Genomic DNA, 27,387 nt, shown 5'->3' on the forward strand with positions numbered 1-27,387 from the left:
CTTTTAATTGTCAAGTTAAAATTACTTTTGTTTCTTTTACAGTATTTAATGTACATTGCATTGATTAGAAACCTTCTAATTGTGTTTGTGTTTTGAAATCCAGCATGTCAGGTATGGAGGTCTGTCATACTGCTTTTGTTTAGTGCCCTGAGTATATGACAGAATCTTGGTATTTTAAAAATAGCTTGCATGTACTGGAAGAAATGAGTTAGGATTTAAGCAGAAGCAAGAGGGTTGTAGGCTTGATTATTGCTGGTATAACAGCTTTAATTACATTAATTGCTAGCACCACTGCTTCTGCAATTTCTGTGACACAAGAAGTTAAGACAGCTGCTTTTGTTAATCATTTTGCAAAAAATGTCACTAATGTGTGGAATATTCAAAGGATGTAGATAGGCATTTGGAAGAACAGATTGATGCTCTTTATCCTATTCAAATTACAGGTAGAATGTTCAAAATTTAAGGATAAGGAGCCATTTAGAGTGTCATGCCAAATACCATTGGATTCATGTTAGTTCTAAAATTTACAGTGGTAGTCATTATAATTAGGAATAAGTTGCAATGTATTTGGCATAATTCTAAAACCTCTCTGGATGTATTAATGATATATAGTGAGCTTATGAATTTCAAGAATGCTGCTCTGCTGAACATTGATGTGGTTTATACTACAGATAAAATTACCCATGGCTTGAGGTCAGTATTTCTATTTTTGTCAAGATTCAAGAATGGCATATATAGCTTGATCATGTTAGCCCTTTTTGTCCTGGGAATGCTTTTATTTCTGCCCATCATGTTAAAGCTTGTCTTTAACAACATCAACATCTTGGCAGCCAAGAACATGGCTTGAACCTGAAAATATACCCCCAGACAGTGTTATTAATTAATAACCTGGCAAGCCAAGGATGGGTAAGATTCTGCAGAGCCTTACCATCCTAAGTCAGAAATGCCTTGTTTGTATAATGCTTATTCCACTATGGGTAAGGAAAGCATTCTTGTCTTAATGACCTAAGACAGGCTCAATCTGGTTAATGAAATAAAAAGGGGAGAGGCAGAGAGTCTCTGGGGATCTTTGGCAAGAATCTGACAAGGGTCAAGGACAAGGAAATGGACTACTTGGCAAAAATATGACATTGGCCAAAGACAAAATAGTAGGCTTCAGGCAGAAATCTGACATTAGGCTAGAACAAAGAAGTAATTTCAGGTAGTGATCTAAGTCTTAGGCTAGAATAAAGAAGTAATCTTAGGCAGAAACCTAAATATTAGGGTAGAACAAAGAAGTAATTTCAGAAAGGATTCTAAATTTTAGGCTAGAACAAGGAAGTAGGCTTCAGACTTGAAAATGACTTTAGGCTAGAATAGGGAAGTAGGCTCAGATAGTTTGGTCATCTTGATAAGCCCTTGGAAACAGTCATCATGGGAGTGTTCATGCAATGGTGTTTAATCATTTAATGGCTTGCTTTTTTGACTATTTGTATTAATTGCATTGCTTGCTCTTTGACTATTCACATCTATTGTATTGCTATACCCTCAACCTAGAACTGAGCTTAATACATGCGTGTAAACTAAATGGTATGAAAGCATAAAGGAGGAGGGGGGATTAGATAGGTGGTTCTAGTGAGGGGAAATGGGGAAATGACATGACATGTGTATTGAAAATAAACAAAATATCTAATAAAATAACAAAAAGTTGACAAAATGTTCAGAAAGGTGACCTATGGGAATATGCACTAGTGTGTAGCAAAGAGATAGTAGTGATCCTTCCTAAGGAGAATTGAATTTCATCAGGATTAAATAAGAGTCTATATATGGAAAAAATAGTGTGATAAAAGATATTTTTTGCATGTAAACTTTCTGCTTCCTGAGAGATAACACTAAGTGGCCATTTTTTTTTTTTTTTGCATAGTTTCATCTTTTTTATTTTTTTTGTTTTGCTTTAATTTTTATTTTATTTTTTGTTTTGTTTTGTTTTTATTGGATATTTCATTTACATTTCAGATGTAATCCCTTCCCCACACCCACCCAGGAACTCCCTATCCCATCCCCCTCCTACTTCTATGAAGATATGCCCCCACCAACCCTCTCACTCTTACTTCCCCACCCATGATTTTCCCCACACTGGGGTGTCTAGCTTTCACTGGACCAAGGATTTCCTCACCCACCTATGCCTGACACTGTTATCCTCCCCTACATATACAGCTGGGGCCATAGGCCCCTCCTTATGTGTTCCCAGGCTGGTAGGTTAGGCCCTGGGAGCTCTGGTTGCTCTCCTAACAGGGCAGAAAACCCTTTCAGCTTTTTTAGTCTTCTCTCTCACTCCTCCATTGGGAACCCCATGATCAGCTCAATGATTCATTGTGAGCTTCTACCTCTGTATATTTCAGGCTCTGGCCTGAATTTTATTAATAATTACTCTTCTTTTAAAATCCCTTTATGTAGGTTAACAACACACCTTCAACTTTCCCCTGATTTCCAGGTCCTATGCCCAAGTGTCATCCTTAGCTCTGCAGCAGAAAACTTGTGGCAGCACTTCACTTCTGTAGTGGATCCAAAGATAATTCCCTTCAAATATTGCTTGCTCAACTCACTACACTATCCCAGCCCCCAAGTTCATCACTCCCTGGGAACTCACTGTCCACACTAGTCATGAAAACATGTAGAGTATCTGCAGCTATATCTTCATTTTTCCCAGCATGTCTTAAAGCCAAATCACCCAGTCTCATCCTTATCTCTGCAAAAGAACACCAAACTTTGGCTGGGGGAATGGGGGGGGTGAATTGCTTTGCCTTGACCCCCAACTCCAGAATGTACTCCTGAAAAACCCAAAGCCTGTTATGACAAGGGAAGCAATTACTTTACATCTTCAGATCTTCATCTCTCTGTTCATTATTTAAATTCAATCCATGAGTGCCATCCCCACCACTTTACAAATCTTTGTCTGTGGCCTCTCCTCACTATATAGCCCCATTCCCAAGAGATTGACTTAGCAGATCCTGGTGAAATCTTTCCTCTTACATAGTCCCTCTACTGAGTCCAGCCCATCTCCATTCCTAATTCTCAGGTCTTACAACCCATAAACACACATTACCTGGTACCCTAAATTAGTTGCTACAGGGTACATGGAGCCACCTCATTCTCCTAATAACCAGAGTGAAACAAAAGCCAGGGCAAAAAACTCCCACCCAATACAGACAAGACCAGATAGCAGCACCTAGAATTATTATATTCCTAATCTAAGATGCCTAAATGCCAGTGCAAATACACAATCATTAACAACCAGGACATTATATCTCTACTTGAGCATAGCAACTATAACAAAGCAAGCCCTGGCTTTTTCAGCATAGCTGAGGCAAAAGAAAAATTCTTAAAATCGCTTTTGTGAATATAATAGTGGTCTTTTAAAAGTAAATGAATATATCCCTTGAAGAAATCTATGAAACCACAAAGAAACAGTGGAAAAAATTAAATTAAACTGATTTTCTTCTGGGTAGAAATAAAATCAACATAGCAAATCCAAATTGAAAGAAATCTCAAAATGAAAATTTTAGGAACTCATACAGGTATCTCAGAGGCAAGCGTCATTCACAAGTATCATACATAGAATAGAGAATTTAAGTATTGAAGACATGGTAGGAGAAATAAATACATTAAATAAAATATTAAATGTTTAAAACTCCTGGCACATAATATCCAGGAAATCTGGGTCACAACTTTGAAAATACCAGATCCATGAATAATAGGGATAGAAAAAGAAATGGAAACCCAGGTCATAGGCACAGAAATTATTTTCAACACATTATAGAAAAAAATTACTAACCTGAAGAAAGAGATGCCTATCAAAGTTCATGAAGCATTCAGAACACCAAGTAGATTGGACCAGAAAAGAAATTCCCCTCAGCACATAATAAGCAAAATATTAAATTACAGAATAAATTATAAAATGATGTGCAAAGGCTAGGATGCAGGAATCAAATTGGAAAGGGGAAGGGACAAAGGGTTATGGAAGGGAGTGCAGGGAGAGTCTTGTAAATTTAAGACATATTTGAGGGGTAGTATTGAAACCTAATACAGTGGAAACTTTCTAAAATTTGTTCATATGTGAAGGTACTCACAGTGAAATCAACAAATTATGGCTATCCTTTGTCACAAAGATAGAAAGAATGAATGAAAGAAAAAAGAAAGATAGACAGAAAGAATGAATTATGAAAAATTCCAGTACTAGGATTGTGTTACAACTAATTCAGTTTTTGGACAAATAGACTCCATAGGAGTCTATCTTAAAAAACCCAGACTGTAAGTTGCTCTCCACAAACTGACAGGAAGCCCTCATTGCTAAAGACAACACCTATACAAATTACTGACTGTGAAGATGTCAAGCTGGTCCCTACAGAGAACCTTTACCTTTACATCCTAGTGTCTTTAATAGAGAAAGACACCCTGTATGCTCCACAAAGAGAAATATAAAAACCAAGCTATACACTAATCCTTCTATCTATAGTGGCGTACTACTTGCAAGATAAATTAGATCAGTGGTGGTTCAAAGCATATGTGAATAGGGAACCAATAACTGGTTTGACTTAAATCCCATTTCATGAGATGGAGCCTATATCCTAAACTGCTTGTTTGATCAAGGACCTAAGACTAGATAGCCCAAGTTCTTATGGTAAAACCAAATAATGCTCTTAAAAATGAAAAAGAAAAATGTCATAAAATGACTCCTAATGATATTCTGCTATATGCATAGAGCTGTGCCTTGTTTACCTCTTGTAGCAGATGAGGACAAATATAAAAACTTAAAGACATACATTATAGATAGTGAGACTCCCTAAATGGATATTTTTATCAAAGCCCTTCTACCAGAGCTCAGGCGACCCTGAAGATGAGGATGAAAGACTGTAAAAGCAAAGGAAAATTGAGAGCACCAAAAAATATGAATGCTCGGAGATTAAAACAGCATAGACAGAGCTTTTGGGTGTCTGTCCCACATGCTCTGTGTCTATATCATTGTCTCAAGTTTAGTGTTTTCATGAGATTCCTGAATGAATGAATGAATGAATGAATGAATGAATGAATTAGTAGGTTGCTGATTATCATTCTTTCAATCTGACTCTTTTTCTTTTGTAAGTTTGACTTGTCTAACTTCTATGTGATAGTTTTTGTTTTAACAGACATCATTTAGCTTAAACTTATACAGCATTGTTCACCATTGGAGGAAGTTGGGACAAGAAGTTAAACATCACAGGACCCTGGTGCCTGATGCTGATGCTGAGGCAATAGAAGCATACTGTTTGTTGGCTTGTTTACCATGGTATATTTACCTATATTCTTAAAGAGCACAAGAATGGCAGCTCTTATAATGGTATGGGCTCTCCCCCTTCAGTCAATGATTAATAATGTGCCTCATGGATTTGCCTACAGCCTGATCTTTTGGAGGCATTTTCATAATTAAAGTTCCCTAGTCTAAGGTGATTCTAGCTTGTGAAATGTTGACACAGAACTACCCATTACATTATTTTATATTGCATTTTACTTTATTTTATTGATTTGAGAGACTTTTTGTTTTACTAGATTTTCTTGAGGAAAAACTTTAGAGTTTGGTGGGTAAGGCATAGAGGATCTGGAAAGCCCTTGGGAGAGGGTGAATATGATCAAAATATGCTTACATTTAAAAGCTGTTTTAATTAATAAAAATAATTTTTTAAAATGTCAGAACAAACAAACAAATCACAATTCACAGTAACCTTACTCATTACTAGGTTCCAGTTCTTCGCTGTTTGGTGACTTAAGACTGATGCTCACCTTTTTCATCTCTTCATAGTATAGCACCATGAAGTTGTCCCATTCTCTCATGGACAGCCAGCCACGGATATGCTCAAACCATGATCCATATGGAACTGTATGCAAAGAGAAGTAAAGTATCAGTTACAAATCCTTAACACAAGGTCTGCTTGACTTTATTTACTTTTCTGAAAGAAGCACATGAAAGCTTCACTAAGAAAAATCTAGGAACCATTTGCTTAGAAGATTGTTTTCCATCCCTTTACTCTGAGGTGGTGTCTGTCTTTGTCACAGAGGTGTGTTACCTGTATTGATAGCTTTAAACATAATGTTTGAGCCAAATACACAAATAGAGTACTGATAAAATCAAGTTCATTAACAAACTTATTACCACACACACTTTGAGGTATCCTTCTACCAAGTTGCAAGGACAGGAATATGTACTGGGGGAATTTTTTATACAAATACAGGAATCTAGAGGTGATTTCTGCCTTCTGGTGAGGTGCACTAGGAATATAAAAAGATTTGATGACTGAGATGGGAGAACAGTATTTTATATGGTGCTGGAAAGAAAGATTCCCATCAGTACAGCAACCTATTGTCTGAAATCTAATGGAGATATGAATCAAGGCTATATGGCATCATTATTAATCAATCCAACAAATTGAGTGAGAGGAAAAAGGCAACCGTGTGTGTGTGTGTGTGTGTGTGTGTGTATGTGTGTAAGAGAGAGAGAAAAAGAGAGAATGCTTGTGAGGTTTTACAATGACCTTAGCACATTTAATGGAGGCAGAGCTGTTGATTATGAGAAATATATAGGGCACTGCCAAGTGGTGAAGATAAGAAGCAGAGGATTTTGAACTGAATCTTTCTACTCAGCACACTTATATCTGCAATTCCCTATGGAGGTATACTTTTAATTTCTTACTTTTCAATTTTTGGGCCCCTGATTTTGCCAATAATGCTCTTATCCTGCATTGATCTCACATGCCACAACACAGACGTGCAAGACCAGATAGATGTGCCTAGTAATGCAATAATGGCACAATTGTTATAGGGTAACTTAAATGATGTCTGATTCAATTTGAGGCTTGATCCTCAGAAGGGAATTCATACCTGATACTATAAACCTGGTCATGAACCCATGGCTGGAGAGACAGTAATTTCAAAGTAGGGTTTCACCTATCATTTTACAAATTGATCATATTGTCAAACTACCTTCTAAATATTGGTATTTATACCCATAGATTTGTGCTGTTTTTTACATTTGCTTGAAATTATTTTTTGGAGCTGGCCTTAGCTAATGCAGAGATTCATAAGTGACCACACATTAGTGATCACAGCATTACAGTGGGTGTTCAGTCATTGATGTAATTTCTACCATTCCCTACTTAAGAATCAGGAAATATCATGAAAAAGGAAGTAGAAAGTAAAGGCTAAATAATGCAGTGGTGTGCTTTGAAATTGTCCTCTGTGACTATTGTTTCTAAACATGAGTTGGCTGTTGTGCAAATGTGCTCATATTATCAATGGTTTCCTACAGAAAAACTGCATAACATAAAACCTGTTAATATTAGAGGATAGAAGGTGGAGGGTGTCTTGAAACCCCACTAATGATCTATTTGCCATTGAGGACTCCTAGGTGAGAAAGACTCCTATACCCTTTTAGTATAGGACTACTTTTAGGATTAATTGTTAAAATAATACTTCAGAGATCAACTCATAGAGTTTTCATTATAGTTTAGTTCGTCTCTTATCCACCATTAGAAACGTTTGTCCATGTAGTGAACAGTGATTAATTCAAAGAACCACCACTCTTAAAGGTACACACAATAAGAAACTTTGGAGTGGTGTGCAGTAAATAGGGTTCAGGGATCATTTTGTATGGGGATACATATTGTAGAGGCAGAGGTGTTTGATGACGTTGCCAAAACAGTGTTTTGTGAACACTTCATGGCAGTTGGAAATATGAACTTAGCAGTTGTGACATTATGTGCCAGATGTGTTTAAGTTTAAGCCAGAATGAGTCCCAGCATGGAGCAAACAGTTGCACATAATGTGCCATCTTTGAGAAACTTCTAGTGATTGACAGCTTCTTGAAGAGTCAGTTTATTTTATGAGTGTTTATCCAACTACACTGGATGTTCATACACCCAAAAAGGTATAGGCAAAATTAATTGGAATGGGTGGTTTTTAAGAGGGATAGGACTGGAGAGATAGCTCAGTAATTAAGAGCACTTGTTGCTCCCACAGAAGATCTTGGTTCAGTTCCCAGTACCAACATGGTGACTCACAATCTTCCGTAACTACAATTCTAGAAAATCTGATGTACTTCTGGCCACTGTGCATGCATTGTAGTTCATAGATTAACATACAGATAAATGGCACCTAGACATAAAATAAAAATAAATCTTTAAAAAAGACTATACATAGTAGATGATTTTGGAATCAGATGAGGATATGAGAGGAATCAAGGAAGGAAATTAATGTGATAAAAATACAATGTATGGAATTATCAAAGAATTAAATGATATATTTAAAGACATTTCATACAAAGACAGATCATAGAGATATTGAGTGAACTCAGAGAACATTAGTCTTTTAATCAGTTATAAGGAAGGTCAATGGAAGAAATGCCTCATTTTATAATTATATATATGGTGATTTGGAGAAAGTGGAAAGCTCTAGAAAGTTGAAGTTAATGAAATCATTTATAAGAGTTTATTCTATTTTTATTTTTGTATATGCCTATGTGTTGTTATGTGAGATTGCAAGTATGTGTGGGTATACTTGCAAATGAAAAAGAGGATATCAGTTACTCTTAAACTGGAGTTATAAAAAGTTTTGACCTCCTCAGGTTGTGAGTGCTGGGAAACAGTCCCTACTCCTCTAAAAAAAAGCAGCAAGTGCTATTGACCATTGAGCAATCTCTCCATCCCCTATTGGTATCATTTTGAAGAGAAATATATATGAGCAACTATATTGAACAATGAAAAGTATGAATTAGCACAAATACAAAATTGTAAATGAAATAAATAGATTTACAAAAGGGAGTAGTGGGATTGTTTAGGGGCTCAATATATAAAAGTGCTTATCATATAAGCCTCATGATCAGATCTCAGTCTGTGTAACCTGCATAAATTATGGGGAAGTGATTGACTCCATAACATTGGCCACAGGTTCTCACTGCTGTTCTGTGACATGTGTGTATCCACACAGATACTACACACACATATATTACAGATAATGATAAAGAAAATATCTTTAAAGGAAAAAGAAGAAGGTAACTGGACACAATCCATAAATACTCTGGAAGACAGTCTTAATGAAGAATCATGTAGATAACATTGTCCTGTGCATACATCTTTAAAACATTGTCCTAATTGTTAATTGATGATGTAGAAGGATGATGTACATTGTGAGTAGCACCATTCCTTACTCAGGGATCCTGAGAAGTATAATAGAGAAAAGATCTAGGTGAAGGCCAAAAAGCAGTGGCCTACATGATCATTCTCTTCCTTCTCATGACCCTGAAAAAAAGAAAGTCTATTGAAATAAATAAGAGAGAATCACTAATCCAAATATAAAGGAAGGCCTCTCAGAATAACAGACTTAACATTTTTTAAAGGCAGGAATGCTAGAAATCTGTATTTTAAGTTCTGAAAAGAACACCACTGACAAGTCAGAGTACTATACCTAGCAGTGCTGTTTGTCATGACTGAAATAGAAATAAAAAACTGTATATTTTGAAAAATATGTGAAATAAATAAATGGCCATGAGGTCTGGTCTACATAATAGAATTGAGAAAATGATTTTATCTGTAAAACCACAACATCATGAGTTAGGTTCAGCAATCAACTTGATACATCCCAGTGACACCTTAAGGTCTCAGTTAAAAGATTGCTCCCATCAGATTTGCCTTTGGCTGTCTACTTGAGTGATTGTTTTGATTGATCATTGAGGTGAGAGGGCTCAGAGCATAAACACGTGGACCTGGTCTGTATGAGAAAACTAACTGTGAGATAGAGATTAAATTACTAAACTGATTTGTAAATTGGTTTCACTTCAGTTCTTTCTCAAGATACTGACCTGACTTCTCCTGTAGGTAGATTGTTGACTTAAAATGTAAATCAGATAAGCACTTACTGCTCCTAAGTTGCTTCTGGTTCGAGTATTTTATCAGACCAAACATTAACTAAACTAGACCAATAATTAAATAAGAAATAAAAGAACAGCTTGTGCCACTTGGCAAAATCATCAAAATGACAAGAATTAATAGATACCTTTCAATGATAACTGCATATTAATGCCAATTCCTTTATCAAAAGACACAGTCTAAGAGATTGCATTATAAATTGAGAAGCTGTTTCAAACTTTTGGGCTAATATCGACTTATCAGTGAGTAAATACCATGTGTGTTCTTTTGTGATTGCGTTACCTCACTCAGGATGATATTTTTTAGTTCCATTCATTTACCTAAGAATGTCTCAAATTCATTATTTTTAATAGCTGAGTAATATTCCATTGTGTAAATGTACTACATTTTTTGTATCCACTCCTCTGTTGAAGGGCAGCTGTTTTTTCCAGCTTCTGGCTATTATAAATAAGGCTACTATGAACATAGTGGAGCATATGTCTTTATTATATGTTGGAGCATTTTCTGGGTATATGCCCAGGAGTGGTTTAGCTGGGTCCTCAGGTAGTGCTATATCCAGTTTTCTGAGGAACCACCAGACTGACTTCCAGAGTGGTTGTACCAGCTTGCAACCCCACCAACAATGAAGGAGTGTTCTTTCTCCACATCCTCGCAAGCATATACTATCACCTGAATTTTTTATCTTAGCCATTCTGACTCGTATGAGGTGGGATCTCAAAGGTGTTTTGATTTGAAACAACAAAGATTCAACTAAGAGACCACATGAAGCTCATGAGGAAGGAAGAACAAGTGTGGATGCATAGGTCTTACTTAGAAGGAGTAACAAAATACCCAAGGGAGCAAATATGGAGACAAAGTGTGGGACAGAAACTAAAGGAGAAGTTGTAAGGAGACCATCCAGCTGGTATTCATCCCATGTGCAGTCACCAAAAATAGATGCTGATATGAATGACAGGAAGTGCATGCTGACAGCACCCTGATAAGGCTGTCTCCTTAGAGGTCCCCCAGAGTCTGACATACCCAAAGGCAGATAATCACAGCTAACCATTAATCTGATCAAGGGTTCCCAATGGAGAAGTTAGAAGACTGAAGGAGCTGGAAGGGTTGGTGGACCCTTGAGGAGAGCAACAAAACCAACCAGCCAGAACTCCCCAGGTCTAAACCACCAGCCTAGGAGTACATAGGGAGGGACACATGACTCCAACTGTATATGTAGGGGAGGATGGCCTTGTTGGGCATAGGTGGGAGAAGAGATCTTTGTTCCCATGAAGGCTGAACACAGAGTGTGTGTGTGGGGAAATCTGAGGGTGGGGAGGTAGGAGTGTGAGGTAGGTGGGTACACACCCTCATAGAACCAGGAGGAGGGGGGATGGGATAAGGGGTTTCTGGGTGGTGGGGGGAATGGGGTAAGGGGGTAAAATTTGAAATGTAAATATTATATTCAATCAAAGAGGGGGAAAAAGAAAAGCTGTTAGAACCAACATCTTTAATAAAATGTCAGCCCTCAAAAATTATCTTGATAGTAAAATTTGTTTTGAGAATTGTATATTGCAGAATACACAGCCTTGGTGTATCTACTTGTCAAGCAATCTGAGCAGACCTGCTCACACCTCTGAGGTCTGGGAATTCCATCTGGATTCAGTGAAGACACAGCATCAGAGGCTTATCAATTCACTCTTTCCCTTACCCCTCTTCTAATATCTCAACCCCCGTAATCCGCTTGAAGAAGTTAATAAAGACTCAGCATCCCTATTCCCTGGGCTTGGGGACTAAGGTGGAAAATATTGGGCTATCTTTCTAGGTAAAAGTAGTGGTTTGTGGGAATAGGAAGGATTATCTAGGATTTATTGCATAGCCATAACCTATTGGTAGAAATCTGTACAATTAGTATCAAGATGAAGATATAAATTCTTAAACGGCACCAATTTACTTTGATTACAAATTTTAAGGTTTTCATTGGTACAAGCTTCTTATTGATATAAAAGGGAGATGAATATTGTTACTCTCATAGGCATTGTACCTATATAACACATTAAGGAATACAAGGCTTAGACCCACTCTTTCTTTAACCTTTTTAACTGATTTGAGATGGCTAGTCTGTGAGTTAAGGGACTATAGCAAATTCATGGCTTGAAGTTTATTGTTAGGGTGTTTTCTATGTTTTATTTAGAAATAGCTGAGTGGAGTTAACAGACAACAGTCCAGATTACCTTACATGGATAGTTGGTTTTCAAAATGTCAGAAGTCCACAGAATTGATGTTACAAACAATTCTGTATTAATGTTCATTTTGATTAGAGACCTGTCTGCTCCTGAGAGCTTCCTGTATTGGATTCCAAGAAGAAATTGAGCATCTTTGGAGTTACTCCAGTTGTGTTGAGACAGCCATTAGGCAAGAATTGCCTCTTTCCATTTACAGACAAATTACTGTCCAGAAAAGGACACACTTGCAGAATAGTTGACTGATTATATCTGCCTAGACAAAGTAATCAACCCTTAACAATTCTGCAGCACTAAGGTCTGTCAGATGAACCTTGGCCAGAAGGCAGAAAAACAGATGCTCCAACATTTTGTAGTATAGGAAGTGTCCAGGTGTTCAGCAGTCTCTATAAATTGGTTAAGTTTTAGAAGCTATGGTTTGTGCTTCCCATAGTTTTAGTTAACTTAGCCATTCTGGATTTTGGACAGGGTTGAAAACTTATAGTCTCATAGCCAATCCTGGCTATTTACTTTGAAAGAAAAGATTTGAGTGGATGGATTTCAGCTGACATTCATTCTAAAGCCAAGAAAAAAAGTCAGGTCCATAACTAAGTGTTTTAGTTAGGAGAGATGACAGAGGTTCTGGTTAGTCAAAAAATGATGGACTGGGTATTAGGACTATCTTGTACCTCACTGGTACAAATTGGCATAATTATGCTCTAATTGTATTTTGAGAGAAAAGTTTTATTTTAACAGGAAGGGTGATATGTAGGAGGGGCTAAGGTGGGAGGAGTACCGAGAGGAAGAGAAGGAGTAAAGAGAGGAGGAGAAAAAGGAGAGGAGAAACTAGGTGATGAGAGAGAGAAAGAGAGAGAAAGAGAGGGGGAATGTGGAGGCAGATGTTCATTTGTCTTCACCGGCCAAAGATAGTTGATATATCTAGGTTGGGTATTGGGTTACACTTCTGATTGAGCATTACCAAACTTTTAATGTCTTTGATTAACATTTCTAAAAAGTGTATAAAAGCAAAAAGGAAAAGGACTCATGGGATACAGGTTTTCTGGGGGATGAAATGGGGAAAGGGAATGGCATCTGAAATGTAAATAAAATATCCAAAAAACAAAAACAAAAAACAAAAAACAAAAAAAAACCAAAACAAAACTAAGTCATACAAAATAAGGAAGACTTAGTTCTTCCAAGATGAGGCCAAGGAACTAAGCCAATGACAGCCTTCTAAGATGGCAACCATATCCATCACAAAAGAAAAGCCATCGATTAATGACTGATATAGAATTTTTGGAGAAACAACATATGAATCACATGAATGAAAAAAGTAAATGTTATTCTCTGTGGCCCCCAGATGAAAGTGAGGTAAGAATAACTCAAGATATGTATCCTGGCCAGTGGGGGATTCAATGAGGACCTAGGGAGGGGGCAGAAAAATGAAGGGACAAGAGACACAAAGAAGGAGAGCAAGTCTAAGGTTTTGATCAAGCTCTCAAATTTTATTTTCAAGTGGCAGGTTATAAAGGCAGCTCAAAATGGGAAGCTCAGGCAAGGATCATTGCTTAAGGCCATCCCACTATCTTAACTGATTTCTAGGAAATATCAGATGTTCTTCCAGTTCCTTGAACCGGAGACCACAAACATCCTTTCTTAATCTTGTACTTTAACTTACTAAGCTTCCCAGAAGAGCAGGTAATTTCATGAGTTTGGCTTCTGGCACATATGAGTGTGAATGATGGCTGATAAAAAGAATAGATCAGGTTAAAAAACCTGGGAAGTTGAGTGAAAAAGAGGAACACATTCTTTCCATTCTGCCATGGCATTAGAAGTAAGGTAGAGATTTCACACTCTGAGTTAGGTAAAGAAAAACTGTGTCCATTAGCATTTTGAAGAGAAAATCTAAATAACAGTTTCTTGTGAATTTAAGAAATGAAGACATTCTAATTTCCCAAAGCTTTTGAAAACTAATTTCCATTGATGTGACACAAAAAGAATACAAAGTGACTACGTTTTTATAGTTCATCTTATATATATAAGTTATATAAGTTATATATATAAGTTATATATATAGTTCATCTTATATATATCTTCCACTTATATAAAACATTTTACTTAATTAAAGTTAACATAAATCATAAAAAATAAATTGAGAAGCATATATTTGTTGTCTGTTATCATTAAAGATAGATGAGTCCATATAATGACATCAAGGTGTTCCAGGCAAATGGAACTAGAAAGCAAGTAAATGTTGCTGATTCAATCTGATCAAATAGATTTGTACCAAGATCTGTTGAGGAATGATAAATGTTGCTTTGTATTGATTGAAGTAATAATGCATTGAGAGGGCAGTGCAATCCTAATCACAGGTCCACGCAGTTCAACACAGAAAATACTGGTAAATATATAGTAACAAAATTAGTCTCATTATGAATGGTTGGCACATCATCTTATTAAAAAGTAAACAAAATTAAATGATGTTCCAGAGAAAACTGGTTTAACAGACATCTATAAAACACTAAATATAAAAACTTTAGAATACACATTGTTCTCATCAGCCTATGGAACTATCACTCAAGTAGATAGATATTAGGATACAAAGGAAGTCTTAAACAATATAAGTTGAAATAGTTTATTACATTCTACTCAACAACAACGAAATGACTACAAATAAATAAAAAGAGAAATTCCAGAATGCAAAAAATCATGGAGATTTAACAACTCACAACTAAGTGATGAAGAAGTCAAGAACAAAAAGATTCCTACAGTCACATGAAGATGAAAACAAAACATCCTTTAACCTGTGAGATAAAATGAAAACCGCCCTATGAGGAACATTCAAAGCTCAATGTACCTACATTAAGAAATCAGAGATTTGTAATATAACAGTTAATGATTCACCTTGGAAATTTGGAAAAAGAACAAAGCAAAAACCAAACTTTGTAGCTGGAAACATGCCAGTGACATTGGTGTAGAAATTAGACAAAAAGGAGTCAGTAGTAATAAGAAAACAAATATAGACAGATGACAAAAAAGAGTTATTCTCTTCAAAATATAAATGGTGATTAAATCTTATCTAAACTGACCAAAAGAAGTAGAAAATGTCAAATCTAATACAGTAGAACACAAAAGGGGAGTCATTCATTATGATAGCACAAGTGAAATTCAAAAAATTTTTAGAATTTACCTTAAAAATCATATACCACTAAACTTGAAAACCTAAAAGATATGATATATATATATATATATATATATATATATATATATATATATATATAACCAAAATGAACCTAATATTACATTTAAAACAATTAAACAGGTACAGATGGAGAGAAGGCTTAGCAGGTAAAAACATTCACTGTTTTTCTACAGTATAGAGTTTCAGTTTCCATTACCCACCTAATAGTTCACAATGTCCCATTAAAATCTAGGCACCAGACACAGGAAGCAAAAACACATATATGCAAGGAAAACATTTCCACAAGTAAACAAAATAAACCTCAAAAACTAGACAGGCTTATAATAAGCAATGAGTTTTCAAACATTAACATATCTACCTAAAATGTTCAATCTCAGGTTAATTTTTTAAGACATTCATTCAGAGAACAAAGTTCTCAAACTATGCCATAGAAGAAGGAAAATGCCAGGCAGTGGAGGAGCACACCTTTGATCCCAACACTTGGGAGGCTGTGGCAGGCAGATTTCTGACTTTGAGGCCAGCATGGTCTACAGAGTGATTTCCAGGAGAGCCAGAGCTATTCAGAGAAATTCTGTCTTGAATAAACAAATAAAAAAATAAAAAAATACAGTGATCATGGAAGAAAATATAAGAAAAAAAGCACACAACTAAAGTATTTTTCTAAATACTTCTTAGTATTTTTCTAAATGCATTATGTTGATACAAAATAAGTCAAATATTCAATAAAAAAGAAAAGTGTAGACTGAAATCTATGATAAACATCAACTAATAACTACTCGATAAAGTACTTTTTAAATAAATTCAGGGATACATCAAAGTGTGGTGAAATGGCTCAAGAGGAAAAGGTGTTTGCAGTTAAACCTAATGTCCTAAATCCACATGGTGGAAATTGTTCTTTGGTCTCCATCTGTATAATTGGTCATACATGAACTCCCCATATACATAGACACACACAAAGAGGAAGGGATGTATAATATATAACATATTATATAAGATATATGATATGTAATATATAATATGTGCATATCAAAGTACCATTACTTTTAGATGATATAATCCTATCAATAAGAGTCCTAAAAGAGTTTACTAGAAAACTCTTGGATCTTATAAAGACTTTTATACAGACTTTTGTCCCTTTGATAAAACGAGATGGAAAATCTCCTGCTCAAAGACTAGGGAAATTAAGTTAAATAATAAAATAATAACAACAACAACAAAAAAACCAAAATGGGTATCCTACTAATAGCAATGTACTGTTCCAAAACAATCCTAATCAAAATTTTAATGTAATTATTCACAGAATTAAAAAATCTTAAAATTCATACAAAATGGTTAAATGCTCATTCCTAAATGGTACATTATACAATCACCTCTAATGTGCAGAGATTATTGCAGAAGAGAGAATGGAGTGAATGTAGGAGTTGGAAGATAAAGAGAGAAGTACTGTAAAATGCTGGCTTGTGAGCATGGCAGAGTTAATGCATCAAGTAAAATCATCTGAAACTGCTTGCAATTGACAAGACTGACATTTATCAATGGTGAATCACAGGTTGGAGAGTAGGTACATGGAACATCAATAATTCCTCCTGAATTGATAGATACTAAATGATTCTGGGTGACAGAATTTTGGGTATACAACTGTCATCAGTTGTATACTTACTGAGGTCCTACTAGGTTTCAGTGGGTAGTTCAACCCCACAGTCTTACAGATGATCCTGATCTTGGTTATACTGGTGGGTATAACCAAGATAAATTGATATGAATGCTTTAAAAGAGAAATATAGGGGGATGGTGGTTAATAAAGACTGAGGGAGATTAGAGAGGGTGAGGGGTTTCAATAATCAGAATGTAATTTATATATGTATGAAATTTTCAAAGAACAAATTCAATAATAAATTTATACGAAAGCAAAAAAAAAAAAAATCCCTCAGATAGGTAAACCAATTTTGGAAAAAAAAAGTTCCTTATTTCAGGTTATACTACATAGATATGGTAATTAAAAAAACATTGCACTCTTACAAAAACAGACATAGAGATTAATAGGTAGAAAACCAAGACATAAGTTAATACAATTGTAGGCTCTTTATACTAGACAAAATGACAAAAATATACTTTTAGAAAAGATAAGATCTTCAGTAAATGGTGCTTTGGAAACTGGAATGCTATATGTAGAAGAGTGAGTTTAGGTTCTAATTACTCATCCTGCAAACATACTGAAACAGGCAGACAGACACACACACACACACACACACACCAATCACAAGTGATTCAAAAACCTCAAGAGAAGTTATGAAACTGCTAAAGAAAAAAGTAGTATAAAGGCACAGGTAAGAACTTTCTTAATAGGACTCATCCCACTCTGAAAACAAAGCCAATAGTGGACATGTAGGACCTTGCTGAATTAAAAGGTTTTTATGAACCAAAGGAATTCATTAGCCATGTGTAAATGCAGGATACAGAATGGGTGAAGACCTTTGCCAGTTACTTTTTTCAAGAAAATGTGTGTCTAGAGTCTACAAAGAATTTTTAAAAATTTCAACATCAAGACAACAAACAACTGGAGCAAAACCTGTGTCATGGAACAGAAGAATGCTACCCAAAAGAGAAAAACAAATGCCTCATCCCCAATTTTTAAATGTTTTAATGTTATTAGCCATCAGGGAAATAATGCAAAAACTACACTGAGAGCTCATCTTACTCCAGGTGGAATGCCCATTGTCAAAAAAAAGACAAAATGTGTATGAAGCCTTAAGAAAAGGAAAGAAAATCTAAATATAAAGGGATGAGAAAGGATTATATGCAGCTAATTAGCAAAACTATTGAAAGGGAATATATGGCTAACTGTTGTTTTTATTCTAAGTCTGTCACAGAGTTGTGGTTTTGGTGGTAGATAATAGGGTGAATTGAGGTGATAATGAAAGTGTAACACTTAATGTGCAGCATTACAGCTTCTTTTTGAATATGAATTCTAACTATATATAATTTCAGAAAATTGTATGGAATTTGAGTATCATTAGTTTTGAGGTATTTATTTATTTATTTGAAGTTTCTTTATAATAAAAATTTTAAATAAATTTTATAACATTTTTAAAAAGTTTTAAGAAGAAAATGTTGGGGAAGAGAAACATTGGTGGGAATGCACACTCACACAGTCACTATTGAAATCACTTTGGACTTTATTCAAAAAGCTGAAAACAGATTTCCATGTGACCCAGTTATCCAATATTAATTATACTCAAATTATTTGGGTATATACTACTATATATCTAGGTGTGTATTAGCATGTACTTAGGTGTATACTACTACATACTTAGATGTATAATACTATATACGTAAATGTACACTACTGTATACTTAAGGGCACACTACTATGTACATAGGTGTATGATAATACACACTTAGGTGTATGCTACTATGTCGTTAGGTTTATACTCCAATGTACTTAAGAATATACTACTAAAAGGTAGTCGGACATCTGTACTCATTACAATGCTACTTGTAATAGCTAGAAAACAGGTTCAGCCTCTGTGGCTGATCACACAATAAAATGACATTTAATTATAAAAATAAAATTATGAACTTCTGAGTACAGTGGCTCCTCTAGGATGTCTTGGGATATGGTGTCCCCTGCTCTGAGGTCAGTGGCCTCTCTAGGGTGTCTCATGTCCACATGGGAGCAGATCAGCTGGGTGTCTGCTCAAGCCACAAAATGGTAAGGAGATAAAAATTGAAATGTAAATATAATATCCAATAAAAAAAGAAAAAAATCATGAACTTCCTAGGAAAGTAGGCGGAACTGGAAAATGTACTTAATGAGGTAACCCAGGCACAGATAGAAAAATAGTATATGTTCAGTCATATATGTATCCTAGATGTAATCTAAGTGTGTTTAATTTGAAGTGCATATAAAGAAAAGAATGCTAGAAAGAGGCCATTAGAAGGAGAACAAGAAAAGGACACCTTAAGGAAAGAGACATTCCAGAACACATAGTATGGAAGTGGAGGGAATGAATGTGACAATGAGGTGGTAGGCATATGCAAGGATGGGATGGTAAGATGAAGGATATAATGAATCAAAACAAAAATATATGAAAATGCCTTATGGAATCTCAGTTTGAAACTTATTAATATATTAGTCAAGGTACCTTGCATAGGTAGAAAATACTGCTTGTAGAAGTTATAGGTTCTTAAATAAAATATCCATTGCTAGTGGTGGGAAACCTCCCTAGGAGTTGTTTCCTGGAAAATGCCTGAGGATTCAAACACTACAGGCAATTGTCACTGTTGTCAGTTGCCCACAAAAACTAGTTGGTAAGACACTATTTCTAATGACATCCTTATATGGTAATCATTGAACATAAGGAAAGCAAGCTGTAAGTGGTTTAGACTATGCCTTTCTGCTGAATAGCCCTCACAGTGTGATGAAGCTTGTTTTTAGGATATTGTCATCCACACTTACTCTGCTGTGAACACTGTGATCTATACTTCAACCAGCCTTACAAGATCTGCTCACTGGTCAATAATAGCTGTTAGGGTATGGTGTAAATAGCCATTTTTTGATTGTTACTTAAAAGAGTTCAGAGTTAGTCTAGCTAACATGGTCAAGCACCTATGTTGGGAGTGGAATAGATCTTAGTGTTTAAGCTGTCATTTTTATTCTGCTAAATGGACATGATATGAACATCAAATTGTCTTCTAAATATCCATGCTTTGTTTTCTTATATGTCTTGATTGAAAGATGCTTCTTGTATTTGGGAGTGGTAATTTGAGACTCAAAACTAGCCAACATGCTGAAAATAAGTGCCCTTTCGGTGTCTCCATAAATGAGTCATCTATAGCCCACCATATAGTCTTAAGAAACACCAAGAAGGAAGGGATGAGAATAATTTAAAAGCCTAAAGATGGAGTAGAATGGTGTGGAATATTGTCTTCTATAATGACATAGCTACAGCACTCTTGAACTCAAAGTAGCTATGATTACTGCTCAAAGCCTCAAAAAACTGGATTCTTCAATAGTCTATGAAGGAGAGAAGAGGTACTTCGAAACACCTATCCATTTATTGAGGATTTATAGGCAGTTAAATGTAGGTAGGAGCAGGACTCATTAGAACCCCCTCCTTCCAGCATCTATAGAATGTTAGTGATTGCTGGAGATTTTTTTCAGTAGAGTAACTACTGGTAAGGTTCCCATGTTTCTGCAAATGACTCCTTGCCTTTGCTCTAGGAAGCAACCCCAGTGGAACTTACTGGGTCAAAATCAAACACATCAAGAAAAAAATATGAAAGTAGAAAAGAGAGCTAGTTGGGAAAAGGAACAGGATAAGCAAGAATGGGAAAAAGTCAAGAATGATAGTGGGCTATTATTGTTATCAAAATACATGTACACATGCATGGAAATATTAATAAACTCTTTATTTGATGTAATCAATACATTTTTTTAAAATTTATATAAAAACAAAGTATAAATAATCCCTTCTCCTGCTTTTGAAAATATTTTTAAGACCAATAAGAGAGTAGGATTTACAGTATCTAGAATGATGCATTTTAACAACATGGTGGATGGTCAAGCTAATGTATAAGATGTATAAGAAGCCATTCCAAAAAAGACTAAGTAAATCCACAAATGAGAACCATGGTAGGAAGAAAACAACATTTGATTTTTTCTGTTGCTATGATAAAACACCATGAACAAAGAAAAATTAAGGAAGAAACAGCTTGTCTATCGTATATATATACGATATATATATACTATAGGAACAGGAAGCTATAGGAACAGGAAGCTGGGATTTCATTTTCTTGGTTCCAAACAAGAAGCAGAGGGAGTACATTGGAAGTTGCTTAAGAATTTAACTTCTCAAAGCCCACCTTGAATTAAATACTTCCTCCAAGAAGGCTGTGCCTCATAAACATTCTGGAAAAGCACCACCAGCTGGGAAACAAGTGGGAAACCTGGGAGCCTATGTGGGGCATTTCTTACTCAAATGAAGACTGATGCATCTACATTATGTCTGGAAAGACTAGATACACCAAATGGTGCTGAAATTGTATATCATGGGGCAAGCTTTTTCTGTACTCTGGAGGTGTACAGAAAGCTTTTTGTGAGAACAAAAAGACTTCAGAATCAGGTTTGAAATGGTGATGAGCCTTGGGCCCACAGACTGGTTAAATATAGAAGGATAAAATGAAGCCTACAGGAGATACTAAATGGCTAGATATTTAGACAAATTAGGTAACCCACATGGAATTGTGTGTTTGAGCCTCTGCACCAAATTATTAAGTATACAATAGATGCTTGTAGTCCTAGAACTCAAGAGGTAGCAGAGGAGGAGCCAAGCTTCAAGGTTATCCCTGGCTCTATAGAGAGTTCCATGCCAACATAAGCTATATCTCACTTTGTCTTTTTTTTTTTAAATAGTCTCTGAGACCTGGAACTGGGAGACTCCAGGGACTCTATGGTGGTGACTCTATCTGAGACACTTCAAAGTAGTTGTTATGGAGTCTGCAGTGCCACCTCCTATAGCCAGGTAGAACTTCCAGTGGAACAATAAAGACAGCAAGACATCCACAAAACCTTTTGCCCAGAGGTGTCCTGCCTACAATATCTACAGGGACAAAGATGGAGCAGAGACCAAGAGAATGGGCAATCAATAACTGGACAAAATTGAAGTACACATCATGGGCAAGAAAAAATTCCTGACACTATTATTGATACTCAGATATGCTTTCAGACAAGAGCCTAGAACAACTATACTTTGAGAGGTTCCACCCAGAAGCTGACTAAACCAGATGTAAAAATCCACAGACAAATATTAGGTAGATCTCTGTGAGTATTGTGGAAGAGTTATGAAAACAATTGAGGGACCCAAAAAGGATAAGAACTCCAGAGGCAGACCACCATAGTCAACTAACCTGGAGCATTGGGCATTCTCAGAGACTGATCCAGCAACCAAAAGCTATCATGAAGTAGACAAAGAACCCCTTCATATATGTAGCAGATGTGCAGCTTGGTCTTCATGCAGGTCCCCTAACAACTAGAGCCAGGGCTGTGTGAGAATCTGTTTCCTGACTGTAGATCCCATTCCCCGTGCTGGCTGCCTTGTCTGGCCTCAGTGGGAGAGGATGTACCTAGTCCTGCAGATACTTGATGTGTCATGGAGGTGAGATACTCTGTGGGCACCTATCCCTTCTCTGAGGAGAGGGGGATGGGGAAAGGATCTGAGGGAGGGGCATATTAAGAGGAGAGAGGTGCTGCATATTGGGATATAACATGAATAACTAAATTAATTAATAATATAAATGTCTCTGAGTTTCCCCCATCTCATATTTTTCACAGGATACTCACCATTGCCTTTGAGAAACCATTCAAAATAAGTCTCCAGTGACTCTGGATTCTTCACAAAATTTGCCTTACCCCAGAAAAAATAACCAGAAACAAGAACATCTCTGGGATTTCTGATGAGATAGATAACCTTAAATGGAAAAAAAAAAATGTAGATTAAGGTCAATAGTCATTCCTCACCTTTTAACTGGCATAGTTTATAAGAAAGGTCAGTAAAATATGCAAGGGTTCCTAAAAACATTTATCTTTATTTATGTAAAACATATACATGAGTAATAAATATATAGTCATAATTCCTCTTTTCTAATTTTATTTATAAAAATGAAACAGCAAAATGACTAGATCATTAAGAGTGTAAGAAAAAAAACCAAAACAGACTGATTCGACTGTTGTAAAGATCACAATAATAATTTGTTATCCAACACCAAATGCTCTACCAATATAATATGCATACAATTAATATTGTACTGACTGAGAAGATTGTACTGAAAGATTTCAGATTATATAGATTTATTTAGGAATATATTGATTATTTATTTACTTATGAATATATTCTACATAGTAGAAATAGATGAATATATATCTATTTAAGAATATGTAAACAGAATACATTTAAAAAATATATATATGTATGTGTGTACATATACATGTGTATACATACACACACACATATATATGTGTGTGTGTGTGTGTGTGTGTGTGTGTGTGTGCAACATAAATTAATGAAAAAAATCCATAAATTTGAAAGAGAGAAAAGAAAAATATATTAATGTGTTTTGGTTGGAAAAAGAAGGGGGAAATGATGCATATAAATATATTTTATTATTATAATTTCAAAACATACAACAAATAAATTAAAAATTGTTATTTTTGAAATGATTTATTTATTTTATGTATATGAGTGCACTGTCGTTGTCTTCCAACACAACAGAAAACTTTGGATCTCATTATAGTTGATCATGAGCCACCATGTGTTTGCTGGGAATTGAACTTAGGACTTCTGGAAGAGCAGTTAGTGCTCTTTACCATGGATCCATCTCCCCAGCCACAAATGTAATCATTCTTAATAAAAGGAACTTATATTTATACCAATTATTCTAGAACTCATCTATTTAGGCTACAGTCTTCTCAGCCATATGTTTCCCAAATTCAGATAAGACACATGCATATATGTGAATGGTTATAAATTCACTGTGACATTTTAAAGAGAGATTATTCTAAATTTGTCTTTTTAGTTCAAACATAAACTATTTACAGATTCTATGTTGGAAGGACTTACAAAGAAATTTCTTACTAACTAGGAGCTATGATAGGTCAGACCCTGAATATCTCTGATTTCTTCTAGTGATTCTCTTTCAGTTTCATGGTAGATTCCTGTGGGTACTGATCTCAATAGACAGCTAGAGACAGCATGACACTGTATGTACAACTGCCCTTTGAACACTGATTCCTGGTCAGGCTGCTTCCCCACTGAGCAACTGTGTCTTAGGTGATTCACCCACAGAACTTGGAGTATATGTTATAATTTAGATTGGCTCATTGACTTTGATGAAAGTAATACAGTAATATCAATTATACATGATAGTTTGAACTCTGCTTAGCATATAATTTTTTTCCTGAATGTTCTAGTGTGGTATTTTCCTTTATTACTTAAAGCTGCCCAAGATCACTGTGTGATGGTCCACATTCTGGTACTCTTATTTAGTATGAGGTGAAGAAGCATCAGTATAACCTAGTACATGAGAATCCAACCTTCACATTTCTGCAAGATCTACCAGGCCTGTCATGGTAAAATAAGTTCAAAGAGTATTTGGTCAAATAAAATCTCAGCCACTGGACACTGACCTTGGCCTTGGAACTGAAGAGAGACTTGGAGAAAAGATGGATGGGAAGATGGGATTTCATGAGTCGTGGTTCTTCCTTATGTATTAATACAGGATATCCTTTCTTAGACTCTAGCCAGGGGACACGATCCCAGTTGGGCATAGATTGGATCCGCCTGGGATCTCCCTTAGTTTGAATCAAGCAGACAATCTCAGCCAGCCAGTTTGTTCCTGAATGAAAAGGAAAAGTGACAGTCACTCATTTCAAGAGTACTTGTGAAAAAGCCCTAAGTAGAATATATGCACATACAGTTTACAGTGCTGCCCATTTTCAAGCACACAGAATTGTGGTGTTCACAATGTCCACATGCTGTAAGTACAAATTATATTACTCACTCAGCATATTCTCAAAGATTCATTTTGCAAAAGTGAGATCCTAAATTTAGTAAACACTGACCTACAGCCCTGTATCATTATCATTCTACATTCTGGTGGAATGAATTTGGCTATCCCAGATATTTCAGTGATGTAATCATATCATCTGCCCTCTGAGACTACATCATTTAGTTTAATTCATTGCCATTTAGATGAACCCATGTTGTAGTGTATAAGTGAGTACATATTCTTTTTAAGGTGAATAAATTTCCTTGTGTATACTTACCACACACACTTCTATTTGTGTTTATGTGCTCATTTGTCAGTGAATGTTTTTCTAGCTTCTTTCTCTGAGTTACTGTCTGGTTGTTTTTTCCTGTATTCCAACTGCCTTTGAACTTTCTGTGTCATTGTGCTTTCTCTGTCAGCAACCTAATCCTTACCCAGTGTTCACTGCTTTTTCCACACAGCAAACATCCATTCCCCAAACCACAATAAAATTCTTCTTGGTCTCTTGAGTTTTCAGACTCTTTCCTCTTCCTGAACAAGGTCCATCATCATTCTACCTGGCACTATCCTCTCCTCTACGTATACTCACAAACATGCCTTTATCTCTTGGTGCTATCTATTCTGCTTATTCTCATCACTCTCCCTCTTCTTCTACCTTTCCCTGACAGAGAAAGATAGCAAATACAGATTTTGCCTCAGGGTCTATCATCATTGTTCTGGTGCCATAGTTGATCACCTCTGCTCACATTCGTCCAAGGACAGGTCTTTCTCTGAGTGGCAGAAAAACAAATCTTCATGACCACAAATCATTTTACACTTTGGATATGTTGAACACACTCTACTCATCATCCAAAATGAATGAGGATCAAAGTCCTAACATTCCTCATACAATTCAGAATCAGTCTTACTCATGATAGTTACCTGACTTCGGGTAAGCCAATAGGATCAAGTCTTCTTCTTTCACCAAAAACTCATTACAAACATCTTCCAAAATTTCTTTTTGAAATTCTATGTCAGGAAAAGGTACTCCTTCAAACCACATATAGTCTGACATTATGAATTTCTCTTTGTAGGTGCTGTTAGGATTCTAGCCCTGGCCACCTCTTCAGCTTATAGCAAATGCTGAAAGTTAAAATTTATAATGTAGGTAAAAAAAATCATTAACATTCTCCAGTGTGTTGTGAAACTAGCTACTAACAGGAAGAAATAAATATTGTAACCCACAGTCAAAGGTTACTGTATTAAGCAATTTTGAATTCATACAAAGATCATTCTGCAGGATTTGTGAACCAGAGTTCATGACCCCAAACCAGAATCTCAGTAAGAAGTAATTGGACATAGAGATTCAGGTTAATTTAAAATGTCTTCTAATACAATTTAGCTTTCCGAATGATTTTTTAATGTGCAAAATTTTTAAAGTGACAGAGAATATACAGAAACTTTCCGTGGCAACTCTTTTTTTTTAAATAGTGATTGCTTTTGAGAAACTCATACTACATTAGTTGCCCCTTTTCTTCCCCTCAAAGCCATCCCTCCCTTTCCCATATTTATAATCTCTTCTTTAACATTTGTTGCTACTTATATATGCACACATATATAGACAATCTACTGAGTCCAATCTTTTGGGCTTATGTATGATGTATCCTGTGATGTGCAGTCAAGATTGGAAAATAAATGTGGAATTTCATTTCCAGTCAAAGCTCATTCTCAATCTCTTCGCAGTCATTGATTAAATTATTTCTTTTTCTTCGGTAAAACTATATAGAATTTCTTCTGGCCTCATTGGTGTTCCTACTAGTGATATTACGCTGTTTTGGGGGTAACTATACTGTTAAGAGTTCATGTGTCTATTTTATCTTTTGTGTCTAAGATAGATATATTCTATCAACAGGAATCTTGGGCCACTGGGGGATTTCTGTACCATCTTCTGTGATTTTTCCCCTGAGTCTTCAGTTCAAAGGATTTATTGTAGATACATCAGTTGGGGTTGGACATCTTACAGTTAATTATTATCTACACTTTGGCCCATTGTGGATCTTTGACAGAGTCTTCATATGTTGCAATAAGAAGTATCTTTAACAAGAGGTGAGAACTGCATTTACCCGTGGATATAAGGAGAGGTATTTAAAAACAACTGGAAATTATACCTATTTAGGGAACTGTTTGTAATGAGCCTCTTGGTTTTTGCCTCTTCTAGCCCCAGATGGTTGTCTATGTTTACAGTACTAGACATGGCTTCTGTCTTTTTGCATAGGCCTTAGGTCCAATTAGATAGCTTTTGATTTCCCCAAGATAGAAGTACCACCATTGTGCCCCTGTGGATGTCTTGCCAGTCAAGTCATTCTTGTGGCTCACAGGCTTTATACCTGCATAGTTTGAGTGATTGATTGTTCCTCGCCATTTGTAGATTGAGTAACATCTTACTTTATGAAAACCACTTTACTGGGAATAGATATCTAGGCTATTCTACCTCAATTACTCCAAATTCTGTATCTGAAGTACATTGTGG

The 27,387-nt window shown here is 35.8% G+C and overlaps 1 protein-coding gene across 1 annotated transcript in view; it reads right to left on the reverse strand.

The window, feature by feature from the left end:
- Positions 1 to 26,051, reverse strand: part of LOC143440324 (sulfotransferase 2A2-like) — a 31,716-nt gene extending 5,665 nt beyond the window's left edge. The window contains exons 1-4 of the mRNA XM_076926992.1: positions 25,800 to 26,051; positions 24,517 to 24,725; positions 22,675 to 22,801; positions 5,797 to 5,891 (exon numbers count right to left, since the gene is read on the reverse strand). Coding sequence (XP_076783107.1) covers positions 5,797 to 5,891; positions 22,675 to 22,801; positions 24,517 to 24,725; positions 25,800 to 25,932 — 564 coding nt within the window. The 5' untranslated portion in view covers positions 25,933 to 26,051. The remainder of the gene's footprint in view (positions 1 to 5,796; positions 5,892 to 22,674; positions 22,802 to 24,516; positions 24,726 to 25,799) is intronic.
- Positions 26,052 to 27,387: the final 1,336 nt, after the last annotated feature.

Source organism: Arvicanthis niloticus, chromosome 29, assembly GCF_011762505.2.
Source record: "Arvicanthis niloticus isolate mArvNil1 chromosome 29, mArvNil1.pat.X, whole genome shotgun sequence".
Taxonomy (NCBI): Eukaryota; Metazoa; Chordata; class Mammalia; order Rodentia; family Muridae; genus Arvicanthis; species Arvicanthis niloticus.